General features: G+C 36.2%; 1 protein-coding gene across 3 annotated transcripts in view; it reads left to right on the top strand.

The window, feature by feature from the left end:
* Positions 1-1,678: 1,678 nt before the first annotated feature.
* Positions 1,679-23,470, top strand: part of CLINT1 (clathrin interactor 1) — a 64,061-nt gene continuing 42,269 nt past the window's right edge. For all 3 annotated transcript variants that reach the window (XM_012781558.3, XM_012781560.3, XM_012781559.3), the window contains exon 1: positions 1,679-1,921. In XM_012781558.3, the coding sequence (XP_012637012.1) occupies positions 1,881-1,921 (41 nt within the window). In that variant the 5' untranslated portion in view covers positions 1,679-1,880. The remainder of the gene's footprint in view (positions 1,922-23,470) is intronic.

Here is a 23,470-nt window from a genome sequence, read left to right as displayed (position 1 = left end):
GCCACATTCCATCCTTTGAATCTTGGGCTGGACAGTTCTTTCAACATAAAACACAAACTTCTCATTTGAAAACCCTATTCCTCTACTAATCTCTGCTTATCTTTACCTGCCCCTCCCCCCACCTCTCTAATTCACTTTGTGTCAGCCTAAGCACTCCTATCTTGAAAAGCTTTGAGATAGCTTTGTCTTGATTTCTGCTTTTTGTACTTTTTTGCCTGTCAATTCCCTCAACTTGATTCTCTTGAGGCCTTAATCCCAAAGCCTTATTGAAACCCCTTCCAAAACTGCTTTCAGTAATTAAGTGGATACTATTTGAAGAGGTGGCTTGACTTGAGGGATCAGAGGTTCTGGGTTTTTTGTTTTCTGTGTTTTTGAAATGTGGTCTCCCTACATTGCCCAGGCTTGTCTTGAACTCCTCAAGCTATCATCAGGCCTTAGCCTCCCAAGTAGCTGGGATTACAGGTATTCAGCTAGGAATCAGCTCCTAGGTAATTGATTTGAGATTATGATTACCTAACTTCATGATTAGCAACCATCAATTTCATGTGTTTGAGAATCAGAGTCTTCATCAGTTCCCTCTACCAGGAATTCTTTTCTTGCAGATCTTTTCATTTGGTCAGCTACTTTTTATTATTCAAGTTTCAGTTTAAATACAATGTCCTCAGAGAGGCCCTAAACATTTCCTAGTGTTTTTTTCCTTTGACATTATTTTCTAAATATCATTTTGTTTTCTCCTAGAACTTTCTATCTGCAATTATCTCAAGTATTTCCTTGATTATTACCTGTTTCCTCCAACAACCTTTAAGCTCCAAGAGAGATAGAGCCTCAGCTGTATTCCCTACTTCTGGCACATAAAAGATGCTCAATAAATATTTGTAGAATGAAAAGAACTCTAAAATTTAAGCAGTTGGACCAAATGAAATTTAAGTTTGCTTGAAGCTTTACCATGAACATTGATAAAAATGAATAAGGGAAAAATGAAGTGATGACAGCCAGTGCAACAAAAAACCGAAAGCAGTATGTATAACGTGTAGAACCCAAACTTGCCAAGTTCTTGGGTGCATCATATACAAAATACATATATATGTGTATGTGTCCGTATATTGTGTTGTCTTTCTAATTTCCCATGGAGCGAGCGTGAACTGAGTTTCTGAGGTTTATAATAAAATATCTAACAAGGGTATCTAGTAGGGGGTCCATAAAATCATTGTATCAGAATTAGAGTGGAAAGGATTTAGAATAGAACTAATTCAACGTACAGGGGTGGAAACTAAGGCTTAGAGATTTAAGTATATGTGGACATTTGGAAATAAATACAGCGTTGTATCTGTCAATGAAGAATGCATAAGTCATTCACACTTCCGTGTAATCATTACTAATAACATAACAATACTTGACTTTTGAAAAGAACTTTTGAGTGTGGCTAGATCCTACACCAGTGGTCCTGAACTTGCGTGTGATAAGAATCTCCTGGAGAATTTGTTAAAGCACCGATCGATAGGCCCCACCCCCAGAATTTCGTGCTCAGTAGTTCTAGGGCTAGGGACGAGGACTTAAGAGAAAGCATCCCGTCTTGGGTCAGCAGATCCACTCTGGCAACTTGACCGGCCCGCCCGGAACGCAGAGAGAACTACAAGTCCCGGCGTGCCTCGCGCGCAGCGGCGGAAAGCCGGGCACTTCCGCTCCACGCAGCGCCTCTGCCGCCGCGTCTCGACGTGTCACCGGCGGCGGGGCGGCTGTGGCAGGGGAAGAAGCTGACTGGGGGAGTTCGAGGCGGTGGGCGGCTGCGACCCTGGCCTGGACTTGCCCCGGCACGGAAGTGTCCCGGGGTCCGTGGGGAGCAGGAGAGGGAGGCGGCGGCCCGGCCCGCTCGGGGCACGATGTTGAACATGTGGAAGGTGCGGGAGCTGGTGGACAAAGCGTGAGTATCGGGGGCAGTTGTGGCCGAGGCCCTCGCGGGGGAGGGGGAAGGGGTGAAAGGGAGCTGGCCCTGCGCGGGGGGCTTCTCTCGTCACGCCCCCCGGCTCAGCCAGCCCCATCATGGCGGCTGCCGGCTCCCTCCGCGACCACGGGCCTCGTCCCCACGGGCGAGGCTGGGGAGGGACCCCTCCCTCATCTCAAAACGTCCTCTTGGCCCCCTTCTCTCCTATCCAGGCTTTCCTGGCCCTGCCACTACCTCAGCCCCTGGGTGCGGACGTTTTGGTCAGAGGAAGGGGCGGGCTGTCTGGAGTTGGGTCACTGCCTTGGCCGGAGGACTGTCTTGGCCCCAAGCTGTGAGCTTTGCCTCGTGGGCTGCTAGGAAGGTGTGAGGGTGGGGGACGCAATGCACCTGTCCTCTGTGTCCCTCAGGGTGTGGTACGGAGAGACTTTAGGCCTGGTTGGGGTATGTCTTGTTGGGCACCTTTTAATTCCTAGTGAACCTGAAGTGTTGGAGTGGGTGGTAGGTGTAACAAGTGGCCATTGTGGTCAGGCTGAAGTTACTCAAGAGGAGACTCATCCTTTGCTTTTCTAACACTAGTGAAAGTAGATCATATAACTTCTTGTAGTTCTTTTCCTCTGTTTCCCTTTCCACTATACTTCATGTTTGGTGGGCTACTTGTTCCATTCGGTTTAATTAAGAAGTCATTATGAAATTTCCCCTAATGAAGACAACAACCCAGGTTGACATCCTGTTGATCTGCTTTTAACTTCCCTGACAGGTAAAATGATCAATGCATAGTTGATTTTCTTTAAGACTGAAGTAATTTTAGTGTCTTACTGCATTAGGAAAACCTTAACATTTAAATTGATAAGATCAGATATAACAGTGGTTAAATAAGATCCTCTAAGTCAGCAGGAAATAAAGTTTAAAAATTTAACCAGTCCTCTTCCTTCTGGGTTTCAGTGATTATGCAATAAGTGTGGTGAAAAAAACAGTTCATTTGTGCCACCCACCTTAACCTAAAATCAGGAAGTGTAGATGGCAAACTGTTTTCTCGACACCAGAAAACAAAATAATTCTCAGTGACTTGGATAATACATCAGATAGAACTTAGAGTTTGACTGTATTTTCAGGTTTTCCTGTGCTATCAAGAAAGCTGTAGAGTGCCTAAGGAGCGTGGGTTTCAGAACCCGTAGAGCTGGGTTCAAGCTGGGTTCTGTAACCTTGGGCAAGTTACTGGACCTCACAGTGTCCTGGTTTTCTCTGGTTCAAAATGAAAATACAGTAATGATACCTAGCTTAGAATTTCGTTATGAGGATTAATGGCTAAGAGCTTAGATTGCATATAAAGCTATTAACACAATTTGTTTAAATCAGTATACTTTTGAAACTATAACAAATGTTCTGCATTTATAGTGGGATAAACTATTAAGTGAGAAGCTCCAAGTTTGAAAAATGATTTGCTTTAATAATTTTCCAACTATTCATTTGGCCATTAAGCCTTCAGATATTAATTTTTGACTATTTTGCTATTTATATACCCTTGGATTTTGCTTACCAAAGATGAAATAAAATAATGATTCTTTTCTGGATCCAGGTTCATTGGATATTGAGTTAATATATTGTGTATAGACTACGATACCGACTTAGTTTTTAAAAGTCCAGAAGAAGACCTTACAAAACTACCTCTTTATTTCCAAGTCAGAGGACAGCAGACAAAACCACTAAGAAACACCTTATTATCTTAGAGGACTAGATTTGTAGTATCCAAAAATTTGAAGAAGATGTACATTTTTCAGAAGATAGAAATCAAGGCAATATTCCTGTTCTTGTTACTCTTTTCATATTTGTTTGTTTTAATCACCTATGTTACTAATCTTGAAGTACTTCAGGTTGAATTTGTTGTGTAAGTAGTTACCAAGTAATCTACTCTTCTTGAAAATAACATCCATTTTCTTTTTTACTACACAATTTAGGATGTAGATTTGAACGAAGTTATTCAAGAACATACAAGAATGTTACCACCAAGGACTTTTTAAAGCTTTCGTGGGTGTCTGACACATATTAAGATTAGAACATGAGGTTATTTTACTGATGAGTATTCAGGATTTAATTTTTATCTTTCACTGGCAAGAAGAGAAGAAATTCTTCCTCTAAAATGTAAGCATCTTGCAGAACCATGTCCCTGTGGCATTGTGTCCAGTTAGACTGTGCACCTTAAAATGCCATAATGGAGAGGAAGCAGATCCATAGAATGACTGCTCTGATTATCAGAGGGGTAAAATGATGAGGAAATTTGCAGATGAGGAAACAATGAGGTGATTAAGGATTGCTCTGATATTAATAGATATGAGGGCTTGTATGATAGAGCACTAGTTAAGGGGTTTGGATGTCTAGGTTCAAATTCTGACACTACCTTTTAAACTAGCCATATGTATGATTTTAGGCAGAATCACATGAATTTCCAGACTTTGGGTTTCTTGTCTGTAAATGAGAGGACTGGGCTAGAATAAGACTTTTTTCAGCTTTGTTGGCTATTTAAAAAATGAGTTTCCATCAAGGAGAAATATTTAGAACTATTATTTCAGAATGGCAGACAAATTTTGGAAAGTCATTATCTTTCAGAGACAATTTAGGCTGGAAAGGGAAATATTCTTAAAAAGTAGAAATCAATGAATATTATATTTAAATGTTTTATACAATAAATATAGCCCATGACTCAGGAAAACTAGAACTTTTAGTTATGTATCCCAACCCAATGAGGTTTACTTCAGAAAGAAAAATGTACTCTTTCAAAATGTTTGTCTTGAGCCACTCTTAGATTCAGTAAGTTAGCAGTTTTTAAGTATATATAATGATATATTTCAAACATTGGCTTTTGAAGCCTTGAAGACTTTCTGGAAGTGGGGGAATATTTTCCACATTTATTGCACCTCCTGGTGGTAATAAGTGGATCTGTTTTGCAGAACATTGTGGAACTACAGGAAACCAGATAAAGCTGGGAAGGCCAACCAGAGTTTGGAGTGCCAGTTTCCTCCCACTCATAGTCAAGTTGCTTAGAAGGCAGCTGTGGCAGGAAAGGATAAGTGACACTATTCCCACCAACTAGGACTAGCTTGACCATTGTTATCCTATGACCCATCTCCCTTTACGTGGAACTGTAATAAAATTGAACGTGTTTATATTTTGTCATCTCATGGTATAAATTGAAAGTTGCTGCAGTTCTGTTTCATTTTCTTTACAAATTTGGGGAGTGTAGTGAAGGTGACACAGTAGTAGCAGATCAAAACTACTTATTGTTCAAACTAGCTAACTCTTCTCTTTCCTTGCAGGGAGTAATATTAATGGTAAATCTATTTTATCAGCGGCCCTTTTTCTTCTTAGGATAGTGATTCAAACATCTGTGGCTAGGTTCCTAAGGCAGCTGTTATAGATAATCCATTTTATAATAAGTTATTCTCTTCAGCATATCTTGCATTTTTCCGATTTTTGTTGGTGTATATTTGCTTGTTTTTAGTTCCTAAATATTTAAATAATGTAATAGAACTATAGAAACTACTGTTCTAGTCTATCCGACCTCATAAGGAGAACCTTTTATAGAGAATAATACATTCAGTTATTTCAACAGATAACACATTTATTTATTAGATTAGTACTCTATTTTCTGAATTTGAAAAGTATAATATGTGCCTTCAAGAACCTTGCTACTTTAAATATGCCACACCTTGAACTTATAATTGGGTTTTACTTTTCTTTCACTCTTCAGATGTCTTTCCCCTTATTTTCCTTATCTTACAAGTAAATCTCTATTCAGTTTGCTTCTTGGAACTTAAAAACAAAGATAATGAGATGATTGTCCGCTTTCTAATTTCCCCATATCAACTTTTCTCTGTAACAATTGTATGTAATTGTTATTGCTAAAACAAGGAATTAATTATCCTTCTTTTTTCCTACTAACTGGACACAAGTAGATATTAAGAATTTAATTCTGGGCCGGGCGCGGTGGCTCATGCCTGTAATCCTAGCACTTTGGGAGGCCGAGGCGGGCGGATCGCTCAAGGTCAGGAGTTCGAAACCAGCCTGAGCGAGACCCCGTCTCTACCAAAAATAGAAAGAAATTAATTGGCCAACTAAAAATATATATACAAAAAATTAGCCGGGCATGGTGGCGCATGCCTGTAGTCCCAGCTACTCGGGAGGCTGAGGCAGTAGGATCGCTGAGCCCAGGAGATTGAGGTTGCTGTGAGCCAGGCTGACGCCACGGCACTCACTCTAGCCTGGGCAACAAAGTGAGACTCTGTCTCAAAAAAAAAAAAAAAAACTTAAAAAGAAAAAAGAATTTAATTCTGAAGAAAGATGAGTTTAATTTATCTTCTGCCAGCATTTCTTAAGGGTGGTTTTTCTGTAGTTTAAATTAGTCTATTTAGTACTACTGTCAGTGTGTTTTTAAAAGGCACTTAGCTGCCTCTTATGTTTTCCTGTGCCCTTCAGTATTTACAAGTAGTATTTCATCTGTTTACTGATATGGCCACTAAAAGTACTTAGGCTTTTTTATTTTAAGTACCACTTACTAGTACCTCAATTTTTACAGTATGACTCCACTGTTGAATTTTTTTCTGTACTCCTATATTATTTTCTTACTCATTTCCAGTATTTAATATTTCCTTTAAGAGATAAGAAAGCATATAGGTTCCTAAGTATTTTAATCTTCTGGAAGCTTTGTTGTTTTACTTTTCATTTTTAGATCTACCATCTAACTGGAACTTTTAGCTTTTATTATGCAAAATTTTAAATATATCCAAAAATGGATGGACTATTCTAATGAATTTCTATGGACACGTGACCCAGCTTCAACAATTTAGCTAATTTTGCATGAGCTGTATTCCCACCACCCCCATTCCATATTTTGAAGTAAATCCCAGAAACTTATCATTTCATCTATTAAAAATATCAATCTCTAAAAGGTAAGGAGTCATCTTTTTTGACTATAACTACAATACCATTATTGTGCCTTAAATAAAATGTAACTCCTTGATATTAGATGTCCAGTCAGTATTCCTTTCTCAGTTGGCTCGTAATTCCTTTTTGATGTTTCTGACTGGTATGTCTCTTGATTCCCTCAATCTATAGGTTCAACCTTTCGTCTTATTTTTTCCCCCTCACACAGTTTATTTGTTGAAGAAACTGAGTTATTTGCATTTCTTTCAATCTGGATTTTACTAATTACACCCCCCTGGTGTTACTTAATTGTTCTTCTATTCTCTGTATTTCCTATAAAGTGGCAATTTTATCTAGTCACTTAATCAAATTCAAGTTCCAGTCTTGGGAGCAAGACTACATCACAAATTTAAAGAACATTTTTAGTACTTCTCATGGTTCTTATATACAAAGAGTTAACTCCTTTTAGTCTCACTGTAGACCGATTTACCTTCTGGAACAATTACCTTCTGAAACAACATATTTCACTGTTTATTTCTTGACTTTTTTTAAGATGTCACTTCATATGAGCTTTGCTTCTTTAGCCTAATTATGTGTGTTTGTCCATCTTCGCATTTTTATAGTAATTTACTTGTCAAATACTTTCCCACTATACATAGGCACCTCCAGGTGGTATTTAATGGATCTGGAAAACTGGTTCAACGATGAGAACTGGATTGAAATCTTAGGTCTACTACAAGTATGTAAGAACCATGTCTTCATCCATGAACTCATTTATAGTGGGCACTCTCTCCTAAAACTCTTAAGCTGAACGGACAGCCTACATATAGGAAAACTCACTTAAATACCTCTGTTGCTTGTGCCTTGTATTATTTTTACCAAATCATAAATGGCTTCTACTTTATTATTATAAAGCATATTGCAGAAATACTCTTTCAAAAGACATGTTGAGGAATAAAGTCTTTGGAAAGACATATTGCTGTTTCCATCTGCCAGTTCTTAATATTTTGTTCAGCTTGTTTTGTATTTTCTCAGGATTTTAAAGTAACTGCTTGTGTAAAACATTTCTTCTAAAACATAAAAAGATTTATTTTATGAGTGCAAATTGAAGCTGACAGTTTATCCTTAAGAGACTGAACAATATCAAGAAAAAGAATCCACTAAAATATGCAATACCAAATTCATGGTCTCTGACAATACATGAGCAGTATATATAATGAAAGCACATTTCAGAAAGGGCTTTCCAGTTACCTAGCCCATTCTTCCAAATTGGCAAGAAATTCTTTTGGCTTACCAGGGCCCTTTTGCCTGCAAATTAAATGTAGGTAAAGGAACATAATATATTCTCATGTTGGAGCCAATTTGTAGCTATTTATGACTTGTGGATAGATTTGGCTAATGAATTACTAAATATGAGTGATTTTTTTTAATGTGCAGTAATAGACATACATGCTTTGTACTTCACTTAAGAAAAGTCTAGTGCCTATTTGGGAAGCTGAGGTGGGAGGTAGGATTGCTTGAACCCAGAAGTTAGAGGCCAGCCTGGGCAACATAGTGAGACCTCATCTCTAAAAAAGAAAAAATAATAAAAATTAAAATCTACTTAGCCAGTTATTTTAGAATATTTTTTGACATGAATTTTGTTCAGTTTCTCAATTCTTAGGACAGTATTTAAGTTCTGCATAGTTCTAATATAGATCATTTTCTTTATAACTTTTACGTAAACTCACCATTGTGTGGTAAATGTGCATATATGCTTGTGAAATATTTCACTCTTAGAATTCTCATTCAGATAGCCTATGCTTTTATAATGGGAAAAAGCATTGAAAATTCAATTTGTTGCCATTTGTTTTCATGCATTTTTAGTAAATCATTAAAGAACAATGCAAATAAGCATACTTAGCCTTTTCATATTAATTTTTCTCATATTCTTCATTTGTCATTTTTTAAAGAGGTTTAAGGTTATATGCATTAAACTTTGTGTTTTAATATGTAGTTGAACTATCATGGTTAAATATATAGTTTGATGTGGTTGGCTTATAGTTATAAATTTGGTACTGAATGGGCTTTTGAAGTGTAGCTCATCTCTCATGAGACCATATCAAATGTTTAACCATATAATCTACTCTCCACACAGCAGCAGGAGAGATTCTTTAAAATACAAAATCAGATTGGCTCAGAACCCCCCACCACCAGTGGCTTCTCACTGCTTATGTGCCTGTACGTGATTAGCTTTTCATCTCCTACCATTCTCTTTTCTGTGTTCTGATCAGTGACTGCATATATTACGTAGCATGTACTCACACACATCACTCTTCCTCCCTGTGCCTGTCTTCCTCTGTTTACATGTATTCTTCTGTTATCTCTGATATGTAAGTTCCTTGAGAGCAGGGACTTTGTTTTGTTTACTGCTGCTGCTGTTACTAACTTCTAGAAAAGTTATGATATATAGTAAGTGCTCAATAAATATTTTTGAATGAATGTTAAATTTGGTAAATTGATATTCATTACAGAGTATATCCTTTAAATCCAGGTGTTTCTAATGATAAGAACTACTAGTTATTGAGTATTTGCTATGTGCCAAGAACAGTGGTGACAGCACTATTACTAGTCTCGTTTTTCTGATGAGGAAACTGAGCACAGAGAAATCCAAGAACTTGCCACAGGAAATGCATCTGTAAAATAGTCTAGATTTATGTCTAGATGATCTACTCTCAGAATATATATAAAACAGTTTTTGCCAATCTTTTACAAGACATAACTTTTTTTTTTTTTTCCGAGACAGAGTCTTGTTCTGTTGCCCAGGCTAGAGTGGTGTGGCATCAGGCTAGCTCACAGCAACCTCAAACTCCTGGGCTCAAGCAATCCTCCTGCCTTAGCCTCCCGAGTAGCTGGGACTATAGGCATGCGCCACTATGCCCGGCTAGTTTTTTCTATATATTTTTAGTTGTCCAGCTAATTTCTTTCTATTTTTATTAGAGACAGGGTCTTACTCTTGCTCAGGCTGGTCTTGAACTCCTGACCTTGAGCTATCCTCCCACTTCGGCCTCCCAGAATGCTAGGATTATAGGCATGAAGCCACCGTGCCCGGCCTACAAGACATTATTTAAACAAAAAATTGTTGAGTAGGCATATGAGGTAGTGCAATTTTAGTTCTAGATCCCTGCAATAAAATGGATATTGCAATAAAGAGAGTCACACCAATTTTTTGGTTTCCCAGTACATGTAAAAGTTATACTGTAGTCTGTTAAGTTTGTAGTAGTGTTGTGTATTTAAAAAGGTGCATATCTTAATTTTAAAGTATTGCTAAAAAATGCTAACCTTTAGCAAGTCATAATCTTTTTGCTGGTGGAGGATCCTGACTCCATGTTGATGGTTGCTGACTGATCAGGGTTGTGATTATTGAAGATTGGGGTGGCCGCGGCAATTTCTTAAAATAAGATAGCAATGAAATTTGCCACATTGATTGAATTCTTCCTTTCACCAGAGATTTTTCTGAAACATACAATGCTGTTAATAGCATTTTATATACAGTAGAACTTATTTCAAAATTGGAGTCAATCCTCCCAAGCCCTGCTGCTGCTTTATCTACTAAGTTTATGTGATGTTCTAACTCCTTTGTTGTCATTTCAACAATGTTGACAGCTTCTTCACTGGGAGTAGATTTTATCTCAAGAAACCACTTTCTTTCCTCATCCAGAAGAAGCAACTCTTCATTCAAGTTTCATTGAGATTGCAGCAATTCTGTCATATATCTTTAGGGTCCACTCACAATTCTAGTTATCTTGCCGTTGCTACCACATCTGCAGTCACTTCTCCCGTTGAAGTTTTGAACCCCTCAAAGTCATTCATGAGAATTAGAATCAACTTCTTCCAAACTCCTGTTAATGATATTTTGACCTCTTCCCATGAATTACTAGTGTTCTTAATGGTATCTAGTAAAGTGAATCCTTTCCAGAAGATTTCCAATTTACTTTGCCCAGATCTATCAAGGGAATCACTATCTGGCAGTTTGTAGCCTTACAGAATGTATTTCTTAATAAGACTGGAAAGTCAAAATAACTCCTGGATCCATGGACTGCAGAATGGATTTTAGCAGGCATGAAAACAACATTAATCTCCTTCTATGTCTCCATTAGCATTCTTGAGTGATTCATTGTCAGTGAGTAGTAGTATTTTGAAAGAAATCTCTCTTTTTTGAGCAGTAGATCTCAACCATAGGCTTAAAATATTTAATAAATCATGCTGTAAACAAATGTGGTGTCATCCAGGTTTTGATGTTCCATTTATAGAGCATAGGCAGAGTAGATTTAGCATAATTCTTAAGGGGCCTGGGATTTTTGGTACAATAAATAACTATTAACTTTAACTTAAAATTACCAGCTTCATTAGTCCCTTACAATAGAGTCAGCCTGTGCTTTGAGGCATTGAAGTCTTGAAGCCAGACATTGACTTCTCTCTAGCTATGAAAGTCCTAGATGGCATCTTTCAAAAGAAGGCTTGTTCCAGCACCGTTAATAATGCGTTTTTTGTGTAGTCACCGTCATCAATTATCTTAGGTAGATATCTTGGATAACTTGCTTCAGCTTCTACATCAGCACTTGGCCACTTTACTTTGCACTTTTATGTTATAGAGATAGCTTCTTTTCTTAAACCTCATGAACTAACCTTTATTAGTTTCAAACTTTTCTTCTGCAGCTTCCTCACCTCTCTCAGCCTTCATAGAATTGAAAAGAGTTAATGTCTTCTTGTGGATTAGAGTTTGGGTTTAAGGAATGTTGTATCTAGTTTGGTGTTCTGTCCAGACCACTCAAACTTTCCCTATATTAGTAATAAGGCTGTTTTGCTTTCTTATAATTTGTGTGTTCACTGAAGTAGAACCTTTAATTTCCTTCTAGAACTTTTCCTTTGCATTTACAACTTGGCTAACTTGGACAAGAGGCCTAGCTTTCAACATGCCTTCTTTGCTAAGTTTTATCATTTCTAGCTGTTGATTTAAAGTAAGAGATGTGTGACTCCTCCTTTCATTTGAATGCTTAGAGGCCATTGTAGGGTTATTAATTAGCTTAATTTCAGTATTATGTCTCAGGGAATAGGGAGGCCCGAGGAGAGGGACAGAGATGGGAGAATGGCTAATTAGTGGAGCAGTCAGAATCACAACATATATCTATTAAGTTTGTTTTCTTATACTGGCATGGTTCATGATGCCCCAAAACAATTACAGTGGTAACATCAAAGATAGCTGATCACAGATAACCTTAACCAATATAATAATAATGAAAAAGTTTGAGATATTGCAACAGTTACCAAAATGTGACACAGAGACATGAAGTGAGCACATGCTTTTGGGAAAATGGTACCAATAGACTTGCTCAATCAGGGTTGCCACAAACCTTTAATTTGTGCGGGGAAAAAAGCAGTATCTGCAAAGCACAGTAAAGCAAAGTACAGTAAATTGAGGTGTGCCTGCATTTCACTATCATAAAGTTGAATTGCTAGTATATACTTTATGCAAATAAAAAATCACTTGGTAAAAATTCATAGTACTTAAGATTCTGAACCAAATGCAGTGAGAATGTTTATTCTTTTTTCCCCCCATATGTACCTATCATAGAAAGGAGTTTTTCTGACCTCTTATAGTAAGTACTCTGAAAAATGTCTGTAAATTGGATGACCCTCAATGAAAGGAAAGCAAACAGATGTTTCCATAGGTGAAATGGAAATCATTACTATTTTTGTTACAAAGATGCTCTCTGTAATCAACCCTAAAAACGTTGTACATTCATGAGCTGTCTTAGATGCTTCGCAATCAGTGGTCCTTAAAGGGTGGATGAGGTGGCTCGTGCCTGTAATCCTAGCACTTCGGGAGGCAGAGAGGAGAGGATTGCTAGAGGCCAGGAGTTCGAGACCAGCCTGTGTAAGAGCGAGAACCCATTTCTACAGAAAAATAGAAAAATCAGCCAGGCATGGTGATACGTGCCAGTAGTCCCAGCTACTTGAGAGACTGAGACAGGAGAATCACTTAAAGCCACATATATGAGGTTAACAGTTAGCTATGATGAGACCACTGTGTGGTCTATGCCTGGGCAACAGAGCAAGATCCTGTCTCCAAACAAAAATAAAGAATCAATGGTCCTCTCTAACCAGCTTTTAAAGCTTTTAAAAGTTTTATAATCCTATGGTCTCCATATGTTGTGGTCAGTTTGATATGTCATGTTAATCTGTGATTTATGTACAACTTTTCCAATTTTTTAAAGGTTTAAAATGGATCATTTAAGACTAATTTTCTTTAGTCCCTTATGTACCTATCCAAGTACTATATTGTTGGCAGAAGTTGTAAATATTTAAATGTTATATAATAACTTAAACTACATTATTGATATCTTTATTAATCTTAGTTGTATCTTGTAAGGGCCCTTCAATGAGTGCTTATTAAATACCTACCATGAGCCCTGTAGAGTCCTATAAGCCATGAAAGAGACCTTAGGGTTCTGGTGGGCAGCTTATAATTTTTTAAAGCAAATGCATGTGAAAAGCACATGAAAAGGAAATAGAGAATGATACAAGATGATATGATACCCAAATTTGGATACTGTAAATACTGTAGGAATTCAGAGAATGGAAAAGACAAGGCTAAGCAAAAACATTATTAAGGAGCTAGATCCTGGTATTTAAAAAATGTATACTTACTGAGAGGAAGGTGAGGACAAATAAGATATCAAACATGGAGTGAAAAAACTGAAGCACAGACCAAATGATGTAGGCTCGCTGACAACTCACTCCCAAAGGGTTCCAAGCATAGATTGACATCACTGAATACTTTCTTAGAAGCTAATTCTGTTGCAAAAGAAAGAAGCTACCTATTCTAGCCCAATCAAATAGTCCAAATTAAATCATTTGAAATCTAAATGTTTCTTTTTTGAGAATTCGAGGGAAAATAAATTATAAAGGTTTTCAAAATTTCAGTAGTTAGGTTCTAGAAACAGTTTCCTTCATGTCAGAAAAGTTGAGTCTTGTTTTTGGGATTTGGTAATGCATCTAAGGTTAGTTACTTGTGAAAATGAAAAAACTATAGCCTATACTTAATTTAAACAAAATATCAAGTATTTTAGTTTACAAAGGGGTGATCTTACCAACTTAATCATTTCTGAAGTACAGTATTTCTCATTTTATCATTTTGTTGACTGGATTTTTTAAGAGATACATACTTTCAATTAGTGTTTGATATTTGGCTATACATCTGAATTGAATCAGGTTAAAATGAAAAAATTTATAAATGATATAATAAAACTGTACAGTATCAAGTTTTTTTGTGTACAAAGATGTAATTTTCACATATTGTGCCAGTGTAAGATACCTCATTTTGTCATTCTCTTAGAAGGTTTTATGCCTTTTTTTAAAAGGTTAACTTAGTACTTTGTTTTAGATTTTTCTCCTGAAAGAATAAGATAATACATTTGATAAAATTACCTTAATAGAGTGTTTAAAATAGAATACCACCTATTTAAAAAGATAACTGATTGTGAGTGTGCCAAAGTTGATCAAATTTCTTTGAGTTTCTATTTTATTTTTAAATGATGAGTAGGAGGGGTAATTGGAAGGGAGACATGAGTCAGGATACTTCCTCTACTGCTGCCATGTAAAATGAGGGTAACGTCTACCTTCTAGGACTCTTAAGAGAATTAAATGAGCTAACATATTATGAAGATGTTTAACATGGTGATCAATAAATTCTTGTTTTTTTACTTTTCTTTATTTTAGTTTTGTCTTTGTGAGATAGCTTCAAAAGTTGTAACCCAAAAGTTAAAAGTGATAGATGAACAAAGATGATTTTGTAGGTTAGTTCTAATTAATAGTTTAAAAGTTGGCTAATATATTTTTATAAAATGTTAAACCCCTTTAATAGTAAAATTTTTACTGTAAAAATTATTTTAGTGGCTATTTTATCATACCTATGAAAACTATTAATAGAATTAGGATATCTAATGCAAGTAAAACTACTGTACTAATTTTTGAATACATTGTATATTTGATCATCTTGTGAAACCAGTCTAGCATATGATACCTCTTGGCAAGAAAAACACCCCACTGTCCTTTCTTTTTAAAAACAAAATCGATCTACTAAAAAGCAAATAACCTGTGCAAGTGGTCTTAAGCAACTGCCAATAATAAGAAAAAATATTTCACTTGAACTTATGCACAAAACAATATGAGTGTGAAGGTGCATAAAGTACAGAATAGGAGTGTTTTGGTTTTGGTTATGAGTTATTGAATAGAAATAATACTCTTGCACTTTTAAGAAAATTCACCTTGGGAGCTTAGGTTTTTAAAATGCATTTGAGGAACTTTACTTGAATTGATAATGTGTACCACAGGATATACAGTTGAATTTGTAATGAATAGTGCTTGCAAAAAAGCAACTTCAAAATAAATATTTTATGCTAAATATTTTACTAAAAATTTTTCCAGCAAGTGGGGATGGGATGGGTATTTCAGTTATTTAGAGTCATAGGTACTCTATTACCATTGTATCTAAGTATAACATTTTGTTACCTTTTATTAACTTTGGTTATTAATTAGGATAATTGTAAGAACTTTGCAAATTTTAAGTTTCCTGGAGGGTGTTGTTGGTCTATTTATTTGTTGAGTAAAATGACTTAAGATTTTTTACTCATAAATACTTAAGATTGCTTGACTATCATGGTTTTAGGAGGGTGGGGGTAGTGGGTATCCCCCTCAAAATAAAATTTGCATAACTTACATAATACTGATTGTTCATTTTATTACAACTTAACTATCAAATAAGATGATATTAATTATAAAAATCAGGAAAGCCTAAATTTTAAAATAAGTGTATTTTAACTCTGGTAAAATTTCCTTTATGTTAAAACTTATTCCTTATCTAAAAGCATAATGTTCATGCTGCCTCTTAACTCCTCATTGCTTTAATGGAAGAGTGATTGCACTTGAGAGGTAGTTACTGCCTGGTTCAGCTCCAAATAAATGTTCCTCATATTGTAAAATTAAGAAAATGACAGCTCAAAATGAAAAGGAAATACCAACCAATCCTTTTCATAAAGTTTGACTTTGTTCCAAGTTATGTATGTTACTTATTGAAGTAGATTTTTAAAAAATATATTTTGTATTGAGATGAAAGTCACATTACATAAATTTAACCATTTTATAGTGGTCAAGTCAGTAACAGTTAGTACATTCACAATGTTGTGCTATGAGGCAGATTTTAAAATAACTTTCTATTTTGAAATTAAAGTTTTAAGAATAGTAAAGGGAATACTTGTATACCCTTGAACCATATTCACCAGTTTTTAAGATTTTGCCATATTTGTTTGTCATTCTTCCTTCACATGGTCCCATCTTTTTCTGTACACACACACACGCACACACACACACACACACACACATATTCTGTGATCCATTTGAAAGTAAGTTACACACATCCTGCCCCTTCTGTATTCCAGTGTACATTTCCTAAGAACAAGGATTATTTTCTCACATAGCCTTAATATAGTTATCAAATTTATAAAATTGAACATTGAAACAGGAGTTTTATTTCTCTGTAGGCTATATTCTAATTTTGTCAATTGTCCACTCCAGTACAGGATTCTGTCCGGGATTATGTGTCGCATTCAATTGCCATGACTCTTTATTCTCCTTTAATGAAGAGTTCCTTAACCTTTTTTTTCTTTCATTACATAGGCATTTTTGAAAACTACAAGTTTTCTATGGAATTTAGGTTTAGCTGATGTTTCTTCAGGTTGTATATTCCAAGCTGGAATACTGCATTAAGTGATTCTCTGTCTTTTTTCAGGAGGACACAGTGTCAATATGCCTCTAATTGGTGATGTTAATTTTGATCACTAACTAGGTCAGGAGGTTTAGTTTCTCTACCATGTAGTTACTGGTTTTCTCATTGCAACTAATAAGCAATCTGTGAGGCGACATTCTGAGACCTCTTGTCATCAAACTGTCCCCTCTAGGTTTAGCATTAGCTGATGCTTCTTGTTTCAACCATTCTTTACTATGATTGCAAAATGGTGATCCCCACCCCCAACTCTACCATTCTCTCCCTATTTATCAGTTTACTGTAAGCAGAAGGCCTCATTGTTGTCTTCTCTTCCTTCCTCCATGAATTTTCATTTTATTCAATGAGTTGTAATCCATTACTGCCTTTAATTATTTTGATAGCCAAATTGTCACAGATTTGGTCAGTGGGAGACGAGTAAAGCCAGCCTTTGTGTTTTTGACATGCCCCACCTTCTTTTTCTTTTGAATGCTTTCTCAGTTTCTGGCACAAGTTTCAGGCTTATCCTGTATTTTCACTTGCTTCAGCCTTGGAATCAGCCATTTCTCCAAGGACCCCTGGTTTTGGTTCTATTTAGTGGTAAAGAGGATTTTTAAAATAGAGATTATATAGCTAATTTTATACATATATATATATATATATATAGAGAGAGAGAGAGAGAGAGAGAGATTTTTGTCATAATTATGACATTGCTAGAACTACTTAGTACACAAGAGCCCCTGTAGTTCAAAGAGTTGGCAGGTGGGACAAAGCTCTTTGTAAGTATGGTGATGGTATTTTTCTTTTAGATAATTAAAGTTTAAGGTTTTGTTTTTATATTTTTAAATCGTAAGAGAATAAGATTTGCAAAGAATGCTATATTTCTGTTTTCCATATGTCCAGCAATGTTCATTTCTTTTCTTAAATCAATTAAATATGAACAGACAAGAATTAAAGCATATGCTAGACAGGTATATATATTGTAAATAATTATTCTGATTATGTTAATAAAATGCTCCCATAGAATGTATACTTCCTAATAGTATTTCCCATTATAGTCTTTCACCTGTAATTCATACTTCTGTTATAATGCAACCCCAGTTGGCATTTGAATTGTTTATACTAGTAGCTGATTACTTAGTAATTTAAGAGTCTCAATTATGGCAGTACTATTCTAATTAGAATGCTAGATGTAGGCACTTAATTTAGCATACAGAAGTGTGAAATACCTATGTGTTCAAAATTTGTAGAGATAAGTGTTGAGGATTAATTTATCTGCGGATAATTGCTTTTTAAAAAATTGATAAAGAGTCTTGCTATGTTACCCGGGTGGTCTTGAACTCCTGGGCTCAAGTGATCCTTCCCCTGGAGCCTCCCAAGAAGCTGGTGGCATTTGTAGATAATCTTATGATGTATTATCTTCAGTGTGGATTTATGCAGGCTTTACTCTAAAAGAAAATATATAATTCATTTGGAATATGAAATCCTTTTGACCTAAATTTGAAAAAAACTGGCCATATGTTAAAAGTGGCATTTTTCCATCAATTAAAAATAACTTAAAGAAGCTGAAAAATTACACAATTTTAAATAAAACAAATATAAGTTCTCAATTTGAATATTAAGTGTAAAAGAGCTTGAAAAATGTGTTGGAGATACAACACTGGTTTTGAATTTACAAATATTCTTTTAGCCTTCTTGAGATTTATAAGGAGTAACTTGAAAATAATACATAATTGACATTTCTTTAGACTGATAACATTTCTCAAGTATGAGTTTTTAGAATATATGATGATAAACATCGTTTAGTGAATTAGTTAAAGTACATTCTTACTGCTTATATAATCTTTGATAAAGAAGAGTCAAATTATAGGTGTGTATCTCAGGTCAGATACCCATATCCCAAGGGGAACAAGGTATTGTAACAAACAGTAATAGGAAACCACCGGATAACCTGGCTATTAATTTAATGCATACTTATTGATCATCTGCGACTCTTGTAAGTACTTGAAATACAGCTGTAAACAAGTTTAGGTGGAAAGAGGTAATTAAAAGGAACAAATAAACAAAATAATGATACATTCTGTGTCTTGAAGAAAAGAAGCTAAAGTAGAAAATAATGAATGGAGCTATAAATAGGGTGGCCAGAGGAGGCCTTTCTGAGGATATGGCATCTACATTAAGACTGAAAAGTAGAGTGCAGAGAGTCGAAGAAAGAGTGTTCCAGGGAGAGGATATTCTGGAATGACCAAGGGTTCTGAGTAGGGAAAGGGCTGGTAAGAAAGTGAGAGAGCAGTATGGTAAGGAATAGCATGGGAGAAGAGAGAGAGTTTCAGGGTTGTAAGCCATTGCATGGAGTTTGGATTTATTCTAAGTGTGTTAAGCTGATGAGGAATTTTGATAAGAAAGTGAAATGGTCTCATTAATATAGCTTATTCTTGGCTGGGCACAGTGGCTCACACCTGTAATCCTAGCTCTTCGGGAGGCTGAGGCAGGAGGATCACTCAAGGTCAGGAGTTCGAAACCAGCCTGAGAACCAAGACCCCGTCTCTACTAAAAAATAGAAGGAAATTAATTGTCCAACTAAAAATACATAGAAAAAATTAGCTGGGCATGGTGGTGCATGCCTATATTCCCAGCTACTCAGGAGGCTGAGGCAGTAGGATTGCTTGAGCCCAGGAGTTTGAGGTTGCTGTGAGCTAGGCTGATGCCACGACACTCTAGTCCGGACAACAGAATGAGACTCTGTCTAAAAAAAAAAAAATATATATATATATATATATATATATATATATATATATATTTATTTTTGGCTTATTCTTGGTGCTGAGTTGGATAATGGATGGGAGGGGAGAATGAGTAGAAGGGAATAGTGATTGAAATCATGATTATAACATAGCAATTAAGAGCATGATCTCTGGACCTTCCTTCATCTTTGGGGTCAGACTGCCTGGGTTCAAAACTGAGCATAACACTAAATGGTTGTATGACCTTGAATGAGATACTTAACCTCTTTGTGCCTCAGTTTTTCTCATCTATAAAATGAGGATAATAACAGTATCCTCATAGAATTTTTAGGGTTAAGTGAATTGTATGTCATTGGCTTAGGACAATGCCTGGCCCATTAGAGTTAAATGGTTAAAAACCAGTAAACAAACAAATACTGCTAGAATAGAATGTGAAGTATGGGATGAAATGTGTTCATTTGCCTCTGCTATTTGCCTTACTTTGGAGGGGACACACAAGATATACTGCTGTACAGGCAGTCTTGGCTTTGCAAACACAGTTCTTCTGTGGTAACAGATTGTGCAAAGCAAGGACACAGTTCCAATATGTACAAGTTTCAGTTAACATGCCATGCAAAGTGAAAATTGCTTATATAAAAGAATTACTCCATGTATAGAAGTGAAATCTGTGCTGGCTTCCAAATCCATAGTTGACAGTGAATATGAGTAGGAGGAAGTTTAATGTTTTTGATGTATTTTTTTAACCTTAGATTTCATATTTAGTTCTTAAAATCTTTCTGTGGGACACAGAAGTCATATGCCAAATTATCTTAACTTTTTAAGTGTTGGCTAGGGGTCAGTGAGTTAATTTTAGAGGAGATAGTAAATTTTTATTTTATGTTTTTGAGACAGCATCTCGCTCTGTCACTCAGGCTGGGGTGCAGTGGTATTATCACAGCTCACTGCAGCCTCCAACTTCTGGGCTCAAGCGACCCTCCTGCCTCAGCTTCCTGAGTAGCTGGGACTACAGGGGAGTGCTACCATGCCCAGCTAATTTTTTATTTTTTGTAGAGACAAAAGGTCTTGCTATTGCCCAGGATGAGGTAATAAATTAATATATCTTTTTAACCATGTCCCGAGAAAGAAGTCCTGGGATTGAGACATTAGTCTGTCATAGCCTTTAAAAACCTGTTTTTTGTGAGGATAATGTTTATTATGTCATTCTCTCTGTGTGTTTGTTTGGTAGAGGGCATTTATTTCAGTCCCTCCTATTCATATCTTGGTCTCAGCTTCCTTACCTCCCTTCATCCTCCTCTATTCTCAAGATATCATAGATTTTATTTATATGTTCACTAGTCAGTTTTTAAGTACCCATTTTATGTGAGGCCTTCACTGTTAGGCACTGAGAGAAACAAACTGCATGAGATATGATCACTTCTTGTTATTTGAAGAAGTTATGTTTTAAAAAGTCACTATGAACCCAGAAGTAGCAAAACAAACTGTTGTACCTAGGGGGAAACACAGGGTTAGGTTCCTGTAAGCCTCTGGTCACATATTCTTCAGCCAATCAATAATAACTTTATTTTATGTGTGTTTTTATTTAAAGACATTTAATATATATAAATATATGTTGTTGATTCATTAACATTGAACTCACTGTCAACAGCACTATAGCTCATGCCTGAACAAAGTTTATCTAACACATATTTAATATTTTCTCTGTAAGGTACATCACAACTTTGAGCTTAGGAACACACTAGATAGCACTTAAACATTATGCTTGGTCGAGGGCCATTCTGTACAGCAAAATTGCCAGTGAAAAGCACAAAAATGAGAACAGCATTATACTAAATAAACTACAGAAAGTATACTTGTTTATAGTATGAGCACTGAAGCAAGAAGGCAGAGTATCACCTTGTTTGACCTCTGCTGTTAATGTATATGATGGATGACTCAATTCTTTGCTCCTCTGTATGTATTCATGAATGACCATGAAAGCACCATGAATATTGATTTTGGGGTTACAAATGTATTTTAGTAAGTAGGCAAATTTGCAAATATAGAGTCCATAAATAAGGAGGATCACTCAACTTGCTTTTTTAAAACTTGAAATGTATTAAGGGAATTTCATACATAGCCGTTGTATAAGGAAGGATATAATACATAAGAGTTATAAATGTAATGTTAGCTTGGATCATAGGAAGGGGAGATTGTGGGTTGGAAAGAACAAGAAGTCTTCATTTTTGCATCTTTCTTAAAAACTAGATTTGAAAGGTGGGGTGAGGATTCCAGGAGCACACAGTCACTGTGATGAGAAAGTACATACAGGGCATGTTGGTGATGCAGTAATGCTAATCAGTTAGTAAAGCAGCATAATTATTCATAAAGGAAATGAAACACAAGTAATGGGAGAAAGGCTAGATAGGTAGGTTGAGGCCAAATCATGCAGGTTCTCTGATCACCAGTTCAATCAGGACTATTTTTAGGCCTAAAGAAGCTATTTAAGAAAGAAGCTATTTAAGATTTCTAGTCCTTTTGTTCCGTTACTTAATAAATATTTATTAAACACCTGCTGTTACCAAGCCTATCTCAGGTGCTGGGAATCTTTAAGTGAGCAAGATATTTTGTGTCCTCTAGGTGTATTCAATCCAGAGGGAGAGACTGGCAAGTAAACAAACATGCCTGTTACAATACACTGGTTTTAGTTTGAGTTCAGGATAATAGAAAGCACAGGGTGCTATGAAGAACATGTCCACAGACCTCCAACCGCTTTGGGAGTTAAAGGAAGATTTCTTGGAGGGAATGGCATTCGAGTTAAAACCTGATGATGAGATGGAGTTAGCTGGGGAGCAAGGACAGAACAAACAGCCTGTGCAAAAGGTCTGGAGGTGAGAATGATGCACGGATGGGACTGACGAAGTAAACTGATATCTCACATTAAGGATCTTTTATGTCATGTTAAGGAATTTGGACTTCATCTTGAAGACAGTAAGAAGGAGCCTTTGCTAAATTTAAAATTGTGGCTCAGTTAGTTGGGATTTGTATTTTAGCAAGAGCTCCCTTTGGCTCTAGCCTGGTGGGAGATAAGTAGAAGCAGAGAGACTGGTTACAAGGCTGTTTGGTAATATGGTGAAAAATTGTGGTGACCCTGGTCTAAGGTAGGATTGGTGTGGGGAGGGGAGGGGGAGAAGCGTATAGACATTTGTGTGGTACTTAGGCAAAGAATTGAAGAGACCTGGGAGGAGATTGAATGCTGAATGGGAGAGGAAGAGAGAGAAGAAATCAACAGTGATGGCTCAAGCCATTATCCAGGATGGTACTGTCCTCTCACACAGCAGCAGAAGGAAGATGTTTGTGGGAAGGTGGTGATGAATTTGTGGTGGACTAATGTTAATGGCCAACACTGAGTATTAGAAAGATGAATATGGTCATGGTTTGGAAGATGAATGAAAAAATGATACACCAGAAATGGAGAAACTGTTAAATGGCTTTTGTAGGAATCTAGGCTAGAGGTAAATGCCTGTATTTTTAATGCAGAATTAATAGGTTTGGGAAATTAATGGGAGGTAGACACTGAAGGAAAAAGTCCCCAAATGGATGACTCCGAATATCCCAGTGACTGCATGCAGCCAGCTCAGCTTTATGATATGCCCTGAGATCATTTTTTAGGATGAAAAATATTAAAACTGCCTTCATGTTGCTACTTCTCAGTACATAAAAAGTAATATGTTATTGTTAAAAAGCAACTCTGATTTGTAAGAATATTTTCACCCTTGTGAATCAGTGAAGCTAGTTTCTTTTGAGTATCTTGTATACGTATTTAACTAGCTCACATGAAAAATGTTACTTCTCCAAGGAAGTAGCTGCTGGAGTGAGAGCAAGAGTCTGGAGAGAGGCCATCTTTTTCCCTCAGCTTTTTGCCCTGTTTCTCTGTTTGCTCAGCTATGCATTATAAAATAAGTAAAATATGAAGGAAAAAGAAAGATGTTTAACATAAGGTTATATTAAATGAAGATTAAAAATTTAAAGCTAAAAATAAGTGAGAATTTTGAAGGGATTGGAATAAAGTTTATTTTTTTTAAACTC

Source organism: Microcebus murinus, chromosome 21 (genome assembly GCF_040939455.1).
Source record: "Microcebus murinus isolate Inina chromosome 21, M.murinus_Inina_mat1.0, whole genome shotgun sequence".
NCBI classification, from domain to species: Eukaryota; Metazoa; Chordata; class Mammalia; order Primates; family Cheirogaleidae; genus Microcebus; species Microcebus murinus.
The sequence above is the reverse complement of the archived record's forward strand: the minus strand, read 5'-3'. Positions and strand labels throughout refer to the sequence as shown.